The 21,733-nt window shown below is 35.9% G+C and overlaps 1 protein-coding gene across 1 annotated transcript in view; it reads right to left on the reverse strand.

Annotated features, from left to right (window-relative positions):
• LOC120246388 (dystrophin) overlaps positions 1 to 21,733 on the reverse strand; it is a gene marked incomplete at its 3' end in the record, with an annotated part of 432,795 nt that overhangs the window by 403,779 nt on the left and 7,283 nt on the right. Inside the window, exons 2-3 of the mRNA XM_039253866.1 lie at positions 20,573 to 20,745; positions 13,805 to 13,923 (exon numbers count right to left, since the gene is read on the reverse strand). Of these exons, the coding sequence (XP_039109797.1) occupies positions 13,805 to 13,923; positions 20,573 to 20,733 (280 nt within the window). The remainder of the gene's footprint in view (positions 1 to 13,804; positions 13,924 to 20,572; positions 20,746 to 21,733) is intronic.

Raw genomic sequence — 21,733 nt, forward strand, 5'->3', positions numbered from 1 at the left:
AGGGAAGCTGAGTAAGGACATTTGTACAGATCCCATGGGTTTTGGTTTATTTAACACCCCATCTAAAAGATTATGACACATCCACATTTTCACTTTCACTTGGCATAAACATTTTCGTCATTTATTAGAAGGAGAAACTGTCCCCAAACATGTTTCATTGTTTTTTAAATATTCTACTACATGTTAATCAATCTGGGGGAATTAGATCACATCTTGTCACGTATAATAGTTAGCTATGTACTAGCTAATACTAACCTGTCAATTCTTTGGAAGACACTGTCTCTTTCTTTTTGATGCATTTGAAGTAAAGAGCACTCTTTCTTACATAAAGTTGTCAATCAACAGGTGCTTATGAATGAAAATAAATTTATATGTGATAAAATAATGACCCTAGGGCAAATGAATTTAAAAAGTTTTTTCTTAGTGTCTGAAACAAATTATAATGCCAGAATTAGAAGTAGGGGCTACAAGATTTCTAGTTTATGAGTAGTGTGGTTAACCCAGCGCATCCTACACCCCCAGAAAAAAATCAAGTCTATATAGCCACTTGTCCAACATTTGTGGTCTACAAAATCTTTTTTTTTTTTTTTGGATTAATCAATATGCAATCAGTTCAGTAAAAGACACATTGGCTGAAATGATATTACTTTATAATAATGATGAAATTTGGCTTTCTAAGTAACTACTGTTTAGGTTCTGATACTAAATTCTAATTTTAAAAGTTTCCATTCCTTCTACAAGATTAGAGTTCTCAGAAAAATTACCTTTATTCAGTGCCCTTGATCAATCTAAAGAAAGATTACTTTAAACAAATGTGGACATTCTTTCAAGCACTGGTTTCCTTTGACTGCCATTTTCCTCACCAGTATATATTAAGATTAAGGTGAAGAAGAACAGGAGAGTTGTCTTTTTTTTCCTTTTGCAATATTTATTTTTGCTTAAAATATGTTTCCACTTACTACGAATACACAGATACTATCATTTAATAGAAAATTCATATCAAATATTACTGAACTCTTGCTACAACATTTTAAATAAGCAAATTTGCTTAAGTTATGAAAATTCAAAGATTAATTTCTTATCTTAGTTGCTTAATATTCTGTATTTTGTGATTTATTTTTTCTCATTTTTCACAAGCAGTAATTATATGCTTTGAAGAAAGAAAAATTGAAAATATAATAATACACAGAAAATTACATGCAGTTATTTAATTTTTATGGAGGAGCTTTTATCTTATCTTTATATTTATTCATTAAATTTAGAAATAGGTAGGATTAGTCCTTACTTTTAGCCTTCTTTAACCTAGTTTCTGCACCAATTTTCTCCAAATACCCAAATGCTCCAAGATTCCTATTGTTCTAGACTCGTCTTTCCCTACCTCCTGCTATCTATGCTCAGACTCCCTTTGATTAACAACCACAACAATATAATCGCCTACTAATATGTTTTAGGTGACATGAGGTACATTTATCAAGGGCTTCACCATGTACCCTTTGTCCAGTGAATATTAAAATTTAAATCATTTTTTAAACCAATCTCTACAGCCAACCTTGTGCTTGAACTCACAACCCCAAGATCAGGAGTCAGATGCTCTACCAACTGAACCAGCCAAGGGTCCCTGAGAGTATTAATTTTAAATAAATCAAAATAGTTCATAAGAGATCCCAAAAGATCCACTCCTTTCCCTGAGGTGTGTGTATATTCATTCCACTTTGAATGTTATCACCTTCAGTGATAGCATATTAATGAAACAGTTTTTAAGACACTATTCTAAAGTGTTCACTTGCCCAACTGGTCCCCTAGAAATGCAAATTTTCAACTGGCCATCCAAAAAAATGTGCCATACAGAGAAACTTAACACATTCATGTCTAGGCAAAATGCATATTTTTACTTAGTCCTTCCTAAGGTAATAACCTTGTCTCTCTCTCTCTCTTTTTTTTTTTTTTTTGCTAATCCATATTTTAGAGATTCCAATCTAGATAAGAGATGTTCACATCTCAAGCTGACTGAGAAAATACATAAGACAGTGAGATGTTTTGGCAAACCTTAGGTGGGGCCTTTGCTGTCTTTTTCCATTTCCGGAGTTAACCAAGAGAGGCAGTAGAAGGGAATATATTCATAGTTGGTTAGTATTTCCTTTTGATAACTTTAGTGTGACTTGGATAGGATCCCAAATTTGCAAGATTTGTCAACATCGTTCCACTTTGATTAATTATTTACTCTGCGAGGGAGACATCATAGTAAAAAAAAAAAATGCAGTGTCTCCCTTAGTCTGCCTCCAGTTTGCATGATTTTGCATTTATTTCCAACACATTTAGAATCAAGTGACTGATGTCCATCCATTTTAAAACAAATTCAATTAGCCTTATAATACACAGAGTAACTTTTTAATCAGTGCAAAGGAAAACCTTCAGGGAAGAGGAAAAATAAATTATTCTGCATTACAATCACTTTCTGCAATAGCTACAAGTAGGAAATCTCAACTCCAACTCACTAGCTAAGTGATGTGGGCAAGTTACTTGAACTCTTCACTTAAAAACAGCCATCATACTAGGACGCCATCTACCTCCTAGGATTTTTGGGGGAATAAAATGAAATTATGCCTATAAAGTGATAATTTCTGTGCCCAATGCTTATAAACTTTGAGTAAATATTAAACCAGATCACATCAACCTTTCTGTACAAATGCTACTATTGATTTCAGAAGACAAGAATTTTTCTGAGATTTTTGGGAATGAGCTCAACCACCCACTCATCGTTAAATAAAGTTATGGTTGCAGAAGAAAAGCTCCTTATATTTTCATAAATGTGCTCACTAGTGTCTTACAAACACTATGTCAGTTATAAGAATAAGGTATTGCTATTATGAACCAGCCTTCCAGAGACGTGTTAGTAATCTTCAGTAAACTATTAGTGTGTGTGTGTGTGTGTGTGTGTGTGTTTAATTCAAGACATAGTTCAAGTCTACTGTGAAGTAAGATACTCTGGAGTTTAAGAATGTCAAGGACTACCACCTAGAAGTCCAGCTGTGAACCAGCAATATCCCTCAGATCAGGAAACTGTAGAGCGGGAAGGTGACGGGGAAAACAGGGAGATTTAAAATGGGAAATTATTTAATTTGCAGAGGGTCAGCATTTATCCTATGGGCAGACAAAATAATTTCTAGGAATAGAAAGGGAAGTAACATTTAATTTCTTAATATTCCAGGCACTTGACATACATTTTAGCTACTGTTTCTGAATGCATATTACAGGCTAAATACTTTACAGGTATTATTTAACTTAATCCTCACAGTAACTGTATGAACTAGATATTGATTCTACTTTGGACGTGAGCATAAGTGAGACTGAGAAAGTTTCCCAGTGCCATTTAACTAATTAAAACAGGATTTCAACCCAATGCTCTTTGGTTCAATGAATAAAAGGTTAAAATCAGGCCTGGGCTAATAACGCAAACTTGCCAGGGAAAATGACCAGAGAATCTTATTTTCTTAGAACTATGGAGTGAAGGTAATGGTGGAATATTTTGTCTCCTTTGTTTGCTACGTACAACAACTTTTAGACTAGTGGGGTTGGGAGAGGTATGAAGGGATGCACAGGCCTTCATCATGTCTGACTAGAATACTAAATATTGCTGAGCAATCAAGGCTGCAGTTTCTTTATGTCAAGTGGCCCATACTGACGTAGGACCTTGTCCTCGTCATATGTACCCCATTGGGATGAGAGAAGGAAAGAGAAAAAAGGAAAAATAAATAAAAGGACCAGGAGTCAAGGACCACTTCTGCACCCAGGGTGTCCGAGACAACCCTTTGATGGCATCAGTGCTTGAGACAGAGCACCATTCTATCACAAGCATGCCTGTGAAGTCATAAACAGAAGGGGGGATGGATGGAAAAAGAGAAAGCTGTGTGGATAGGAGATAAGGCAAATCCCTTAATTCTAAAGAGAAGGTTTGGGGCTCCAGTCTTATGTGAAAGCAGTCTATTTGTATGTTAGCTGGTGGATGAACCATTTCTCATTAACAACAGGACTGTGAGCAATAAGCAATGCCCTGGTAATTGAAGATTTGAACAGCAGCCTTAGTCACCTCTTCAGGAAGAAAAAGCTAGAGGTCTGAACAAACTCTGGAACAACAGATTCAGACAATATCCTCTAAAAAACAATTGTTCTACTACAGCTGTTATTACCATGGCTATATGATAGTGTCACCTGATGAGCTCTTAAATGTGCTGGTGTCAGGTCCCCACCTGAGACCAATGAAATCAGAATATCTGCTCCACAGTGTTTTCAAAAACCACCCCACAAGATTTTTAGTGGTTAGTCCTGTTGGAAATAACTTCAGCTCTGAGAAGAGATAAACCAAGATTTGAGTCCAGCTCCTCTATCTGTTGGCTATGTGATCTTGGGTTTAATAAAGCTTCCTAAGACTCAGTCTTCTCATGAGGATTAACTGGCCTGGAATTATTGTGAAAATTTTTAGTTATATTTTACCAAAAGGAACTTTACATATTTGAGTTTTTATCACTGGTGATAAACTGTGCAAGGGTGTCAGGTGGCTTAGTCAGTTAAGCATCTGACTTTTGAATTCATCTCAGGTCGTGATCTCATGGTTTGTGGGTTCGAACCCTGCATCAGGCTCTGTATTGACAGTTTGGAGACTGCTTAGGATTCTCTCTCTCTCTCTCTCTCTCTCTCTCTCTCAAATTAATAAACAAACATCAAAAGATAACTGTGCTTCAATTTGAGGCAAGTTTATTCAGAAATATTGAAAAAATAACTCACGAGAATGATACTACAGAACTGATTCTTTCTAAAAAGTAAAAACACTGGGTTTCAACCACCATATTGTATTTTATTATTTTTAAAAATTTTTTAATGTTTATTTCTGAGAGAAACAGAACACAAGCATGGGAGGGGTAGAGAGAGAGAGAGGGAGACACAGAATCGGAAGCAGGCTCCAGGCTCTGAGCTCTCAGCACAGAGCCCAACACAGGACTCAAACTCATGAGCTGTGAGATCATGTCCTGAGCTGAAGTTAAATGCTTAACCAACTGAGCCACCCAAGTGCCCCAAACACCATATTATATTTTAATAATATATAACATCCTCAAGCACTTAATGGTTTTTGCTCATCTCTCGAGTGGACAGCATCAGACCCACTAATCACACAGATTTGTCATAAGAAAATATATCTAAGAGTATACTTTATTTTTAAGTATAATCACAAGACTACTATAAAGCTTTTGGTCTTTTTTACAATTCTTTCTAACCAGTTAGAAGAATTAAATGGAATCAACCAAGGCCTCAATTCATTATTATTTTACTCAATATTCTTCTAAACTAATACATTTTCACCTTGTATTTCATATTCCAGCTGTTAAATGGCCCATTTATTTCTATATAAGGAAATCACTTAATTGGGAAATATATGTATTAACCTGAAAATCTCTTTTCCTAATACAAGCTTTAAGGCTTTCAGGTATTTATTTGCAATTTCTGGGATATCTTCTATAATTTTTTATCACAGTTAATCCTACTTTGAAGACAGTCAAATGAATCAAATTATTCCATCTATGAGAAACATATGCTTTACTTTCAAACATTATTACTGATTTAACTAAAACATCAGAAATTTTGAAACTATCCCATTTCACTTATTTTTTAAAGCTTATTTACTTATTTTGATGGGGGAGGGGCAGAGAGGGAGGGAGAGGAAATTCCAAGCAGGCTCCGCACTGACAGGGGATCAAACTCAGGAATCTCAAGATTATGACCTAAGCCGAAATCAAGAATTGGACACTTCATCAACTGAGCCACCCAGGCACCACTTTTATGACATTTTATTATCATTTTCCATCATAATTTAAATATTCAAAATGCTTTGGATTAAAGCTATGTCCTTCTGTGATAAACAAGAAACACAGATATCAACTATGAAACACTTTAATTACTCAAACATACTAATATCTAATTTAATACATCATAGCTGAGCTTACTTAAAATTAAAAACAAAGGGGTAACAAAAAGTTTTTCCAATATATTTTCCTTAACAGTCTAATGGACTCCTAGTGATGATATACCTAGAGACACCATCCACTAATTATCTATTATATGTCATTCAGCACTGGAATGTGGTCGATACACTTGCCATTTGTTTAAACAGTTTATAGATGCCTTATGAGTCATTCAATATGATTTACTGTGACTGTATAGACCTAAGATGTTATGTTTCCCCCCACTTAGATTAAAAAAAAAAAAAAATCCTAGTAAAATAACTGAAAAGAAATTCCCAGTCATCTAGACAAGAGTTATACTCAAATTGAACAAATTTGATATAGAACCTCATCCACAATATAAATCTAAAATAACATGATTAGATTATATTTCATTATTTACATTCCATAATCAAGTGAGAAACTACATTACTTAACTATAACAAGGAATAATATTCATTTGATTTTTCTTTCTTTTCTTCCTTTATTTCTGAGAGAGAGAGACAGAGCATGAGCAGGGGAGGGTCAGAGAAAGAGGGAGACACCGAATCGGAAGCAGGCTGCAGGCTCTGAGCTAGCTGTCAGCACAGAGCCCGACGCAGGGCTCGAACCCACAAACCGTGAGATCATGACCTAAGCCGAAGTTGGACGCTTAACCGACTGAGCCGCCCAGGTGCCCCAATATTCATTTTATTTTAACAAATCAACCTTTATGAGAGATAAAAAATATAAATCAACTATTTTCCATGAAGTCAAAATTGTGATAAATTATAAAAGGACATGAAAGATTAGTACAAAATGCTAAATTATAGTAAAGGGTAAATTCAGGCCATATATACACACAAATACTATCTTTAATGTTCCGGAGATCTTCCTATGGTCTAAGTGGGTGAATGTGGGATAGTTATATCCAATTATTTCAGTCATCCAAATGACTGAAATGAATCAACAGAAGAAAAATCACATCAATTTATTACTCATTTGTTCAAATTGTCCTAAAAATATTTGGTGTTCTATGCCATCTGAACTGAGATTCATGTAGACGACATCAAAGAGAGACAAGAAATTCCTATTTTCTCTCTCTCTCTCTCTCTCTCTCTCTCTCTCTCTCCTGCCACTTCCCCACCCCTCATCATATTAGCTTTTCAGGCTACTGTTCAGTATTAACATATTTATTTGTTTGGGATTTCTGTTGTGACAAGCAATTTAGAAGCTCTCCATCAGGAAATAAGATATGCCAACAGTAATATCTTAATGTTAATATAACCATCTGTATCACGGTGTTAATGTAATATGTGTATTCTTCTTTTATGTTAATATAAAGTTTATGTACTATTACTGATAACTTTTTACCCATGTAGTAAGTTTTCATTTATTTATTTTGCTATGTATTACTCTCATGTACAAAGTACTGCCTCACTGTCCCTTAAAGATTTGTTTTCTTCAGTGGCAGTGACAAAACTAAGGATGTCCCCAGATACTCTGGTAAAGTCATCTTTAACTCAAATTCATTAAAGTATATTAAAGTGGCGTTGCATAGTTAAGGTTAGTTATATATCTGTCCATGGAAAAGCAAAGTTGTAAAAGGAAAAAAAATCTAAAAGGATTTAGTTTTAGGTAGCAACAGCGTGTAAGATCTCTAAAGGCTCTCTGCCAGAGACAATGATCTAAATCATTAAAAAAAAATGTACAAATAATATATTCTATTAGGTCCAGGATAAAACCTAAAAATAGTCAAGGATATCCTAATAAGTAGTCTCACTCTAATGATATGCAGGGGAGGAATCTGTTGATCACATTTCTCTGGACTTCTGTATCGGTCATCAGTTTTCCTAAAGCCTCATTATTTATCGCTGTTCTAAGCAATGCTAATAAAAGTATATATTTAAATTATTTAATAGTGTTTCCCAAATTCCTTTGTTAAAAGGTTGTGCTCCTGCTAGGAATTTACCCAAGGGATACAGAAATGCTGAGGCATAGGAGCACATGGACCCCAGTGTTCCTAGCAGCACTCTCCACAATAGCTAAAACATGGAAAGAGCCTAAGTGTCCATCCACAGATGAATGGATCAAGAAGATGTGGTTTATCTATACCATGGAATACTACACGGCAATGAGAAACAATGAAATCTGGCCATGTGTAGCAACATGGATGGACCTTGAGGGGGTTATGCTGAGCGAAATAAGTCAGGCAGAGAAGGACAAATATCATATGTTTGCACGTATAGGAGGATTAGGAGGAACTTGACGGAGGAACAAGCGGGAGAAGAAGGGCAGAAATGGTGGGGGAAAGGGAGAGAGGCAAACCATGAGAGACTCTTGAATGCTGACAAAAACTGAGGACTGATGGCTGTGGGGGGGAGGGGGGGATGGGCATGGAGGAGGGCACTTTGGGGATGAGCACTGAGTGTTATGTAGAAACTAATTTGACAATAAACTATTTGTAAAAAAAAAAAAAAAAAAAAAAAAAAAAGGTTGTGCTCAAGATACATTAAGTAAATGAGATGGCAACACTAAATTTACTAATGTACCCCATTCCTTTGCTAACATAACACCATTTCTAATTTGCACATTCCGAGTGCAATCTATTGAGGTTCAAAATTAAAGAAATATTTTCATTATTATTACATTTAACACTATTAAATTATATAATTTGGTTTTAATGATCAAATTTTAATGTTTCCTTAAAAAAGAGTCCTGGAAAAAGTAGTCTCCTGCTGATATAATAGGAACATTATTTTGCTATTATCATATCTGCATAAGCAGATGATGATACTTTCCTTTTTCCATAACAGACTAACTAGACGAAAAAATAGTTTTCTAAGAAACTCATGATTTAGATTTAGATAGCAACAACTTGTAGTATCTCTAAAGACTCTCTGTCAGAGACAGAAAAAAGGCAATGGCTGTTTTTATTCACATGTACTAATAAAATACTTTTAAAATGTTGGAAAAAGAGTATTTTACACTGCATACAGTTTAGTTCTAAAGAATCTGAGATACTTATAATGAAAATTTCTAATTGAAATCATATTCATGGAGACCAACAGATTCCAATCTCATTACATTTTCTGAAAGAAAAGGTATTCTTCAGTGGGTTCTAGAAAAAAATCAATCCAAATGATGTGAAATGAATGTGCATGTGCATGAAACTGTCTAGTTATTTCACTAAACAACATCCTTCTAAATTTGGTATAGTTTTCTTCTTTCCATTTTAGTCTAAACTACTTACTGATATTTCCTTTTTTTAGGGAATCAAAATGTGACGGTTTTAACAAAGATTAAAGAAAAAAGCACCGCTTGATCAAACAACTGATATCCAAACAAGAGGCGTTAAAAGTATTCTTAAGAATGAACTCTGGTCATGTGTAGCAACATGGATGGGTGTTATTGAGGGTGTTATGCTGAGCGAAACAAGTCAGGCAAAGAAGGACAGCTACCATATGTTTGCACGGATAGGAGGATTAGGAGGAACTTAACAGAGGAACCTGGGGGAGAAGAAGGGGGGAAGATAGTGGGGGAGAGGAGAGAGGCCAAACCCATGAGAGACTCTTGAATGCTGAGAACAAACTGAGGACTGATGGATGTTGGGGGGGAGAGGGGAGATGGGCATGGAGGAGGGCACTTGTGGGGATGAGCACTGGGTGTTATATGGAAACCAACTTGACAATAAACTATTAAAAAATAATAAAATAAAAAATAAAAAATAGGGGCATCTGGGTGGCTTAGTCGGTTAAGTGTCCAACTTTCACTTAGGTCATGATCTCACAGTTCATGCCCCGTGTCGGGCTCTGTGCTGACTGCCAGCTCAGAGCCTGGAGCCTGTTTCAGAGTGATTTCCTCTCTCTCTGACCCTCCCCTGCTCACGCTCTCTCTCTCTCTCTCTCTCTCTCTCTCCTAGAAATAAATAAAAANAAAAAAAAAAAAAAAAAAAAAAAGTATTCTTCTCTTTTATGTCAAATGCTACACATTTTCCCTTGATTTTTTTTTTTTTTTTGAGAGAGAATGAGAGCATGAGTGGGGTGGCGGGGGAGAGGGAGAGAGAGGATCTTAAGCGGGCTCTATGCCCAGCAAGGACCCCAACATGGGGCTTGATACCATGGCCAATCCCGTGACTGTGAGATCATGACCTGAGCTGAAATCAAGAAGTGGACATTTAACCAACTGAGCCACCCAGGCATTCCTCCCTTGAAATTTTTTAAAGGCTAATAAACTGCATACATATAAAGTTAAGTCTGAAACCATTCATTTCAGGAGTATAATTTTCCCAAAAGCAGGGTTTATTCTTGGAAGCATAGACTCTGAAAACAACTGAAGAGTGATTCAGGGATTAGTGAAGCAGAAAATACAATCTGTGTCACCATCTTCATGAAGTTAAAATGAAGTGGATTAAAACCAAACTAATTGGTTTGTAAATGTCATTTTGAGGATACAAATATTTCTTGCAAGCCACAGTGTTCGTCAAATTTGACTCTCATCATTCATTTTTCAATCTGAAGTTACCCTGGTAAATAAGTGAGGGCATTTCACATCGTATTGCATATCTCAAATGATTTGTAACAGTAATATGCAAAAGATATCTAGAACCAGCACAATTTTTATCCCCGATTTTTTTATCCCTTTAAAAAGAACATCTTCTCTTTGTTATTCACATGGAAAAGCTGACAAAGCATTCTCTTAAAGCAGAAAGTGCTGTGTGGATTGGCAAACAAACTAATTTCTTGAAACTCAGGGAAGCAAACAATAATTTTGAGTATATAAAACTCACAATGCAAGTACTAAGCATCTTTCAGGGAAATCGTGACAGAATGTAAATCATCTGATTCACAATAGGATAGATTTTGAAGGAGAAACACCTCTTCTAACTATGAGCATAAAGCTGCATAAATTATTAAATAATTTTACCTTAGTAGTACTTATTTTTGCATATGTTAACATTTAAACACACCAGAAACAGCTCCTGAAATTGCTTATGCTAATGCTTATTGCTAGTCATTTTAAAAGGCAATTCCTCTTAAAAGCAAACCTCAGGCCTCAAAACACCAGTTAGAGCCAAATAAAACATACCAAAGTCAATATATGCAAGACATGAAAACCTCCAAATTATATTTCAATGACTTTTTAATTTATAAATCAACCCAATAAACAACACATACATTTAAAATTCTAAAAACATTTTTTGGCAGGTATTTCTTAAGCCAAATATAACTTTAATCTCCCCCCAAAATAAAAATCTCCCACACATAAAGCAAAATGTTTCATTAACCTCCTAAGAAGTATAGTAGGTATGAAATGAAAACTGCTTTGGAGAATAGCTGACATGGTAATGTATAAGCTAAAGAACCAATATGTGTGTAAATAAAAATATGAATATCTCAAAGGTAATTACCATATAGTGCATGAAAGAAGCCCATGAATCTCCCATGTTAGATACACTGAAGAAAGTGTTCTAAGTGTTAGATTCTTAGAAATCCTATTCTCTTTTGTGACTAACAAATGAGTAAATAAAAATCCTTACGGTTTAGTATTTTTTCTTTCAATTATCATTGACACCATCTCTCGAAAAATACTGAACAATAATTTATAAATGCTTATTTTGTTATTTCCCTACCACATTGGCAGGAACTGACAGATATCTAAATATTTAAGATTTATGTTGAATCCTCATCCTACTGACAGCCATAAATAAAGTGTAATAAACCATTTCAGGAAACAGAATGCTCTTTGAATTGGAAGGAAGCCCATGAACAGAAAGGGTTTTCAGCTCAAAGACTTTATTGGCAAAATAAAACCATAACCAGTGGTTTGATCTCTATTAATAAGCTTGTATTTCATACTGTATTTAGTTGACTTTGAATTATTGTTTGAGATATTATAATGGTCTACAGGATGTGCAACAACATGTACTTCTCAAAGAGGAAAACGTATGGAATTGTGCATATCAGGCTATTTTATGCTATAAAATAATTTATGTAACTACCCTTTTCTGATTACAGGCTTATCAATCTACCTCCTGATTATGATATGGATGCCTGTTTGGTGTTCCTATTTCACCGATTCAAAGGAGGACTTAAGATCAAAAGCCATTTTATCACTTATCAAGAAAAAACAATCTATTTTAAGCCTACTCGTACTATTTCATGAAAGGACAGGGCACATACAAGAATAACTAGAGCGTATATCCCAGATAACAGAAACTGGTTACCATGTATGCATTTAATGAAAAACAATACACTATTAACAGGTTTATCCTTCAAACCCATACACTGTAGCTCTTACTGTAGCGGTTAGAGTTCATATTTTCCTTATGTCTGCACTTCTCTACCTCACTGGAGTTACAAAACAAAAACAAAAACAAAAAAACATGTAAATCTGTATGGGATTCAATAGTGAGGTAACCCTCCCCCATCCTGCAAAACAAGGAAATAGGATTGATAACAATTTCTTCCTTAGAGCTATACCGGGACAGAATGGGGCAGGAGGGACGCTATTCATCCACTGAAACAACAAAAGAGTTTACAGGAGTTAGTACTAAATTATGCATTATTTAAAGCAGAAAAAACATTTCTAATGAACTTAATCTGAGTTCAATCTCACAAACACATTTGTGTTATTATCATTTTCCTTCCCAAGTATGTGTGCCTACCAAGAGCAATATACTGGGTCAATTACATGTGAGTATTCTGGTTCTTGTGGTAGTTATATATCTTATCTAAAATGACTGAATTTTCATTTTTATTGATATCTGCTTTTGTGAGTTTAAAATTACACCTCCCCCGCCACACACACATACCAGATGGATCTGCTGTCAATAAGATGAGACAATCAGGTTCTGCAACAAAGAGGATTAGCTTCTACTTGAAGATAAATTCACTGAAAGAATACCCTCTGAACTGCTTCTGAGCTTTTCCTGATGAGAGCTACCACTACCACGCAGTCTCCTTAGTTGGAACTAATTTGATATTCCAAAGACCATTTAATTATATAAACCTACCCAAATACTAGTTTGTATTATATCACAGATATCAATCCCACTGACACAGCTTCTGCAAACTCTGGTTTTAAAGTATGGTAAAGCCTCAGGGAAGTGAGAACAGAGTTTGCAATTTCAGACAAGCTGGCAAACAAAAAAAGTGTTTCATAGGCCAGAAGAAAAGCACAAGTCAAGAATCATGATCCCTCTAATGCATGTGTCTGCAAAGTATGACTGTGTAGCACCCGAGATAAGGATGAAATTTACTTACGCATAATATAACAAAAATATAAATTCGGTGCTGCCTGTCAACTGAAGAAGCAGAAAATGAATAACCATCCAATGGAGGACTTCCCCCAGAGTGACAAATTATAACAGAAGCAGTGCCAGGAATAGATTTCCTGATTTAAACAGTAAACCATGTTGCCTTTTATAGAGTATATGAATGAAATTGGCAAGAGTAGCTAATTAATTATAGCTGATTAGTCTATCAAATCTCTTGGTAGAATAAGCAAAACATGAACTTTTATAACTACTTGAGTCAACAGACTTCAAATGTAGCATGCTTCATCCATGAGGCATATGCATTCTAAAGGCTTTGAATTTTTTCTCAACTTTTATACTTTAATTTAAGATAATGGTATTTTGAGAACTAAAATCATATAGAATAATTCATAATATAGTGCAAGAAGAAAGAATATTTTAAATACATCCAGGATAGAGGAAAAAACATATCGTGCATAATTTCTCTTTTGTGCTTAGTTTGTGGAAATGTGAAGTCTGAGATAATTAATGTTAAACTCTACTAAAAACCATGGCAGTCCAGAAATGTACCAACCTTCAGGATCAAGCAGTTTCTCTATGCCTAATTGATATTTGGCAATGTTGAATGCATGTTCCAGTCGTTGTGTGGCTGACTGCTGGCAAACCACACTATTCCAATCAAACAGGTCTGGTCTGAAACACACACATATAAAGGCAAATATAAATCAGTTTACAATATTCCACCAGACTCACTTCAATTCTGATTTTTAACTGACAACACATGCTCATCATCCTTAAGAGTTGACTGTTACTCTTCATTACCCATCGATAGTGGTTTTCATTTTAACAAGTGGCAATTTTACTTGCAAATCCTGAAGAAAACAATGGAGAATTTATTCTACTTTGTCAAGCAACAAAAATATATTAATCTCATCTAATCTCAGAAATTGGAATGCCAGCCATTTGTTGGTGACTTCCAATTTTGTAAGCCTGGCCCAGACCTCTTCCCTGACCTCCGGACTCTAGATTCAACTGCTTATTCAGTATCTCCACTTAGAGTCATCCCAAGATTCAAGTATCCAAAACTGAACTTCTAGTATTCATCTCCATCACACCCCCCAAACCCACCTACTTCTCTTAAGTTCGCCCTTCCTCAACAATCAGTGACAAGTGCTAACATGCAGTGGCTCAGACAGAAATCCTGGAGTGTAATATAATGACTCCTTTTCACACAGCACTTGGTTGGAAATATATCCAGAATTTGACCACTTGTCAACCATCCTTGCTGCCATCACCTCAATCCAAACCATTTTATCTTGCATGGATTACTTCGTGCATTAACTTTCTAATGGCTCCCCTACTCTCACCCGTGCTATTATTAATCTATTGTCAGCAAAGCTGCCAGAGGGATCTGTTAAAATGTTTCATCATAACCTACTTTTCAAGTCCCTATTGGGGGAGTAAAATTCATTGATTTAACTGTGACATACAAGACACACATGGTCTGGCTCTCCACTAACTGATTTTATTTCTTGCCTCTTTCCTCATACTCCTTCAACAGGCTAGGTAGTTTCTGTATTTGCATGTACTGTTCCCTCTGCCTGGAATTCTCTTTCCTCAGACACCAACAAGGCTCACTTCTCCACTGCCTTTATGTAGTCCCTTAAAAGTCTTACTATTATGATAATTATTATTATTCCCTCCTCTCTCCCCATCTAAAAGTGCACACTCCCAGGATGGCTGAGTGGCTCAGTCAGTTGAGTGTCTGATTCTTGATTTTGGCTCAGGTCATGATCTCGTGGTTTAACTGGGTCCCACGTCAGGCTCTGTGCTCTTAGCTTGGGATTCTCTCTTTCTCTCTCTCTCTCTCTCTCTTTCTCTCTCTCTATCTGCTGTTCCTCCCTCTTGCACTCTCCCTCTAAAACTGAATTTAAAAAATTAAAAATAAATACAATTGCGCACTTCCAAATCAAACTTCTACATACACACTTCCTATCCCTTTCTTTCTGGTCAGCACTTACTACTGTTTAATATTTTATATATTTTAATCAATCTTGTCTATTCATCTGTTTTCCCCACTAGAATTCAGAATACACATATTTTTCCACTGGTTTTGTTCACTTCCAGAAACCCAAGCCTGACACATAGGAGATGATCAATAAATACTTGTTGATTACATATTTGTTGATTCAATAAATTTTGTTGACATGCAAGCAGAGAGTGGATGACAACATACTATATGAGTATCAATTTACGTAATGATAGAGAAAACGCAAAGGAGTGTGAGAAGGAGTTCTTATCCTATAAGGGCTTAAAACCTACTAAGGAAAAAATAATAATATTTGACATCATAATAAGTCAATATAAATTCTAAAGTGAAAATTCTAATGTGAAAAATATAGAAGGTTTTATAAAATCTGAAGGGGTTAAGAAATATTTTTTGAGGCTTAAGGAAGTACTCTTCAATGGTGGTTTGGAATGAGATTTAACAAGTTTTTGAGAATAGAATCCTGAGTCGTATTGAGATTTTAAAAAAAAAAAATCAAAGTTCTTATGCCAGGAAAAAAGCAGAATGTGCTTAGTCGATCAGAACTCACAGGCCTGGCTCCACAAAGACATTTCTGGTATGGAGAAATGGTGGGAGACAGCACTGGGAAGGGGGACTGGGATGAGTTCGCAAAAGGTCTTAGTCATTTAAGGAATTACCATTTACCCCTACAACACTGGAAACCATTTGTCAAGTGGTTCTTTGCCTTTTTTTTGGATCACAGACACCTTTGAAAATCTGATGAGCACTAAAAAACTTTTATCGCTACAAAAACCTGTCACTATATTTTACACAGAATTTTAGGACAATGGGGTCTCTCAATGGACTCCTGCCTCAGAACTCAGGCTCTGCAAGGGAGGAAATTAGACGGATGGGCTTAGCTGTTATTTTCAAAAACCATAAATAAAAATAAAGGGACAACTCTCTGATTGGACTCGCATTTCCCTTCTTTACTTGATGCTACCCTGATCAACTTACCAGAATTTTGTTCACTTCTTAGGAAGTCTAACCTGCCCTCTCTACTCCATGTTACCCCAAAAAGCTAACAATACTTTAGAACCTGAAATATGTCTAAGCTGTGAGCTGACTCTAGTATGGAAAGACTCTAAGAAGTAACAATGACATTCTACACCATTGCCTTCATCACACTGTTACCCGGGGGGCTATGGACAGAACTGGAGTGAATACGAACACAGAGTGAGGTGTATGTTGTTACAGAGGTTCTGTTTCTTTGGATGAATGTTCAGTGTGTAGCGTCATCCTATTACACAAGAAGGTGAAAGATTTAAAAGAAATATCTCAGTTCTTTTCAAAAAAGAAAACATTAATTCTATACTATTTGTGGAAATTTTAACTTCACTCTGCACCCACTGCCCCATCCACTTTTGTCCATCTCTCAGCAATCAAAGTGGAAAAGAATATAGGTAGGAGACTGTGGGAGACTATCTTTCTCACCTACACTATAGTCAACAGGGTTAAATGAATATAATGAAAAAGAATAGAACTGCTTCTTCATTCTATCCTGTTTTCCTTCATCCCCTTCTCCTCTTGGCCATGAACTAATCACCTGGATGAGGAGCTATCTAAGTCATGGTATCTAGTTGAGCTTCAGGGTTTTCATTTTAAAAAGAAGGAAATGTTCTGAACGGCCTTGGAGGTGTCCTCTAGCATTAATGTTTTAAATGATTAAAATTCATCATTAATTAACATTTTAAGCAACTATGATTTCCAAATGCATAAAGAATTTGAAGACTAACCAACTGCAGAAGAAAGCCGCATACCTTCCCATGTGAATCCAGACCTGAACTTATAAATAAGAATGTGCAACCAAGGATTAGCAGTCTTTTGAGGAAACAGACATATTCAATAAGATTATATAGCCTAGTAGGTAAGCAGAGTCCTCTGTAAATGCAAATCCTGGCTCTACCACGTATTAGCCAAATGGTCTTAGGTAATTAATGCAACCTCTCTGTGCCTCAGTTTCCCATTATGTGCAATGAGACTAATTACAGTATCAAGGTATTACTTTGGTACTATTACTAATGAAGTACTACTTTGTTCTAAGGTTAATTATATGTATGATATAATTATTGTTATTATTATAACAATAATGCATTTTCAATTTATAGGCTCATGCCAAGAACACCTATAACTTACATATGTAAATGTTACAACACTGTTGATGCAAAAGGAACAAAATAGGAGGGTAGCGGGTGGGATGGGCAAAGGAGAATAAGAGAAACAGCCTTCCGGTTATGGAATTTATGTCATGGGAATAAAAGGCACAGCATGGGGAATACAGTCAATGATATTGTCATTGCATCACTTGTGGGGAGTATAGCATGAGTCGTCAGATCATTATTTTCTATACCTGAAACTAATGTAACATTGCATATTAACTACACTCAAAAATACCTGCTAAGAATATTATAACAAAATTGAAGGTGGAGAGAAGAGGAGCAAGTAGAAGTGTAATAATATGGTCATCTTTTATACCAGGTTCTCAACAAATCTTGTCTAAACTTGATGAAACGAGGGTCTCCTGGCTGACTCAGTCAGAGGAACCTGTAACTCTTGATCTGGGGATTGTGAGTTTGAGCCCCACACTGGGTGCAGAGATCACATAAGAACAAAATTTGAAAAAAAGCGTAAACTTGATGAAACATGGTATATCATTATCACTTAAAGTAACACAAGCAACAATTTTAAGAATGAAATGACTATATTATAGCAATCAAATTAGGAAATAGTGATAAGAGATAATATTTGTGGGCTTCATACTAAGAAGCAAATCCATCTCCTATCAGACATTAACTAATCAGGAAATAAAATACGTAATTAGGAAAACCATCAAAGAAGTTACGGACAGTAACCACTTCCAGGAAGTGGAGGGTGACTGGGTGGGGCTGGGGTCATAAAGACACATTTTGTTGTTTTGCTGTCCTTTGCTGTCCCCACCGTGTCTGATTTTTGTTTAAACTACATCCTATGTTACTTCTTCGTTAATAAATTAAAATGGTGGATTAGGAAGAAAATTTAGTTGTAACATCATATTTATTCCAACCTATCTGTATATTTTGAGCTATTTCAAAACAATTACCATTTAGTCTTCCCACAAAAGTACAATGTGGCTTCCATTGAACTGCACTGTAGTGGACTCTGTGATTTAATATAATACTTCTAATTTCCTACATATTAAGATAAAATTTTGCCTTAAATAGATCTAAGTCAAGCAATATCCTAACCTTCTGCAAGGTGCTTTGTCAGTCCCTGTGCTCTCTATTAAGTGCCTGCCTTTGTTGTATATAGCTTAGTCACTCAATTATGGAAATCAGGACACCTGATGACATTCCTAAGTATACCAATGACAATCACCTTGGAACAGAAATTTCAACCACTTTTTTTTCTTTAGATAAACAATATGAACATCTGTCAAAGACAAAAAGAAGACAGAGATGATTCATGAAAGAGCATTATCAACTGTGAGAAACCTCTTGAAAAGTAACTGTGTTATGTATGAAAAGGTAGTTACTGATGATTCATTCGATATGACAAGACAGAATATATAAATGAGATTTTGAGAAAAAAAAAAGAGTGGGTCAGGGACAGATGCTGCAGGGCAATGCGGAAATGTTTACTGTATTACAAATATATTCAAAAATCACGAAATATAAGACTAACGAATGTAGTGTGTAGACATGCTGGGGGGACTGAAGTCTCCCACTTGAAAAGAAAATGCTAAAGAGCCAACAAGGACCCCATAACCTGATCCTCAAGATTTCTGTTCATCTGCAAACGTGTACATGAACAGCAAGATCAGTATGTTCAGGCCCTTACTGTGAAGCATGTGGCCGCATAAATCAGCGCTGACTTATGATGCAGAATGGATGCCTCTATCCCTTCTCATCTAGCTGTACTGAAACTGTGCAATATTTTTCTTCGAGTCATGCTTAGGAAAAACAACGTGTTAACACTGCTTAACATGCCAAATGAGTGTGATCTTGCCTCCTTTTGAAAATCAGGTTGCTGAGTCATTCACCTGGAAACTCAGTCTGGATGGGGTTAATTAAATCCAGCTGGAGCGCGACATCTGACAAAGATGCTTATTGAGAGAGGATTTGTTCTTGGATTGAGCTCTACCATGAAGAAATTTATACTCTGGACTTTTCTAGAAACAAGACCGGCATAGGGAAATGGGAGACTCGTCAAGCAAAGAGAGATCAAAGTGAGAAAAGATAAGCTGCATTGAAAATCAGGGCAGATGCAGTCCAGTGGCATTTCAAACACAGTTAATGAGGCAATGTGTTTGACCCTAGGCATTGGGCTGGATAAAAGAAATGGGTAATAGGAAAAGCAAAGTAAATATCCTTTGCAGTAAATGTGTTATACGTATGATATATATATTTATATATTACATATATATGAATGCATTATATGTATGTATTTACCACGTTGTTTGGCTTTTTCTTGAACTGTTACTAATTCATTTACTAAGCTTCTTTACACAAGAAAAAGCAAGCTAGTTCTTTACCTTAGAAAATGTAATAGTGTATGGAATACACTTAAGGGTATTTGGTTCATTGTAACACAATGAGTTCTTTTTATGAAGACCGAGAGAACTCTACCTCTGCTGTTCCAGAGCAATTGTTTCTCTTGATATTCTGAGCAGTGAGTCATAGAATTAATTGTGGTCTGCTCTTTGCCTTGGTTGCTAAGATGCTCAGAGCCTGTTTTAACCTCGAAATTAAACACATACACACACACACACACACACACACACACACACACATAACCAATACATAGAGCCTTATGTATTTGCTATCTAAACGTGTATCTGATGAGACAAATGTTTCTTTTTCACATTATTAATCTGATGACAGTAATAAATTTTATTATAGCCATCCGCGTGAGATTTGGAACCATTTTAGCTCTGTAGTTTCGGCCCATACTAACAATTATTTGTGAAGACAGACCAACTCCATTCTTAGCAAAGTTAGAATATAACCTTGATTTTCTGGCAGAGCCCCGATTTCAAACATGTTGGCCCCCTCCCATAACCATATTCAAGCTCATATATTTTAATATTTCAACAATTAAATGCCATATCACATTTAAAAAAAAACAGGCTATTCCTATTTAGGGCTTTCCAATGGATAGTCATATCAATATGGTTAAATACAGTAACATATAAACATGTTCAATAGTAGGAAATGAGCTGGAACCACACTGGAGAAAAAGGTACCAGTCTAAATCAATACTTACAAAAATTAGTTAATATCTCAGTAGTCTCCTTACCTATGACTGTGGATGAGAGCATTTAAAGCCAGACCATCAGACCAGCTAGTGGTAAAGTTAATGACATTAACCTGTGGATAATTACGAGTTGATTGTCGGACCCAGCTCAGGAGAATCTTTTCACTGTTGGTTTGTTGCAATCCAGCCATGATATTTTTCATTACATTTTTGACCTACGCGTGGAAAGAAAGTTTCATAAGAAAATGCATTCCCTGAACAAGAACCACACAAACTTAAATTTCAATGTCCTAATCTTCAAAAATAAGTAATAGGAATTTTAGGGTCAATTAGTAATAAGAAAAAATAGATTCTACAAGGAGGGAGTCCATTCTAATTAGTTAGGAATCTATTCTGATTGGTTGGCGTCATGATACACCATTTATTGCAAGCGTTTAATATCATTCCCAGACTCTGCCGCGTTAAACTCTTAATTTTCTGCTTTTACGATTACTCATCTTCTAACTTTCAATGGGTATACTAGAGAAGAGTGTACAAAAACATCAGATTTGTTATTGAACAAAGCCTTAATATGACTTTCTTTTTAAGTTTATTTATTTATTTTGAAAGACAGTGCAAGCAAAGGAGGGGAAGAGATAGGGACAGAGGATCTGAAGTGGGCTCTGTACTGACAGGAGAGAACCTGACGTCTGGCTCAAACTCATGAATTGCGAGGGGCGCCTGGGTGGCTCAGTCAGTTAAACGTCCTATGTCAGCTCAGGTCATGATCTCACAGCTCATGGGTTCAAGCCCCGTGTCGGGTTCTGTGCTGACAGCTCAGAGCCTGGAGCCTGCTTCGGATTCTGTGTCTACCTCTCTCTCTGCCCCTCCCCTGCTCACACTTGCTCTCTCTCTCTCTCTCCCTCTCTCTCTCAAAAATAAACAAACATTTAAAAAAACAAAACTCACGAACCTCGAGGTCATGACCTGAGCTGAAGTCCGACACTTAACAGACTGAGCCACTTCTGGCACCCATACTAGGGGCTTTAAGAAAGAAAGAATGGCACAGTGGCTAAGAGAATGAACTCACTTTCTTTAAATGTAGGTTCAAACCCTGCCTTTGCTATTAACACATTGTGTTAATTAGACCGTTTAACCTTTTGAGGCCTCTTATACATTCAAGGCTGTTTTAAGAATCAAAGGACAACTATACTAAAATTAAAT

The sequence above is a fragment of the Hyaena hyaena genome, unplaced genomic scaffold (genome assembly GCF_003009895.1).
Source record: "Hyaena hyaena isolate Hyena2069 unplaced genomic scaffold, ASM300989v1 scaffold_470, whole genome shotgun sequence".
Taxonomy (NCBI): Eukaryota; Metazoa; Chordata; class Mammalia; order Carnivora; family Hyaenidae; genus Hyaena; species Hyaena hyaena.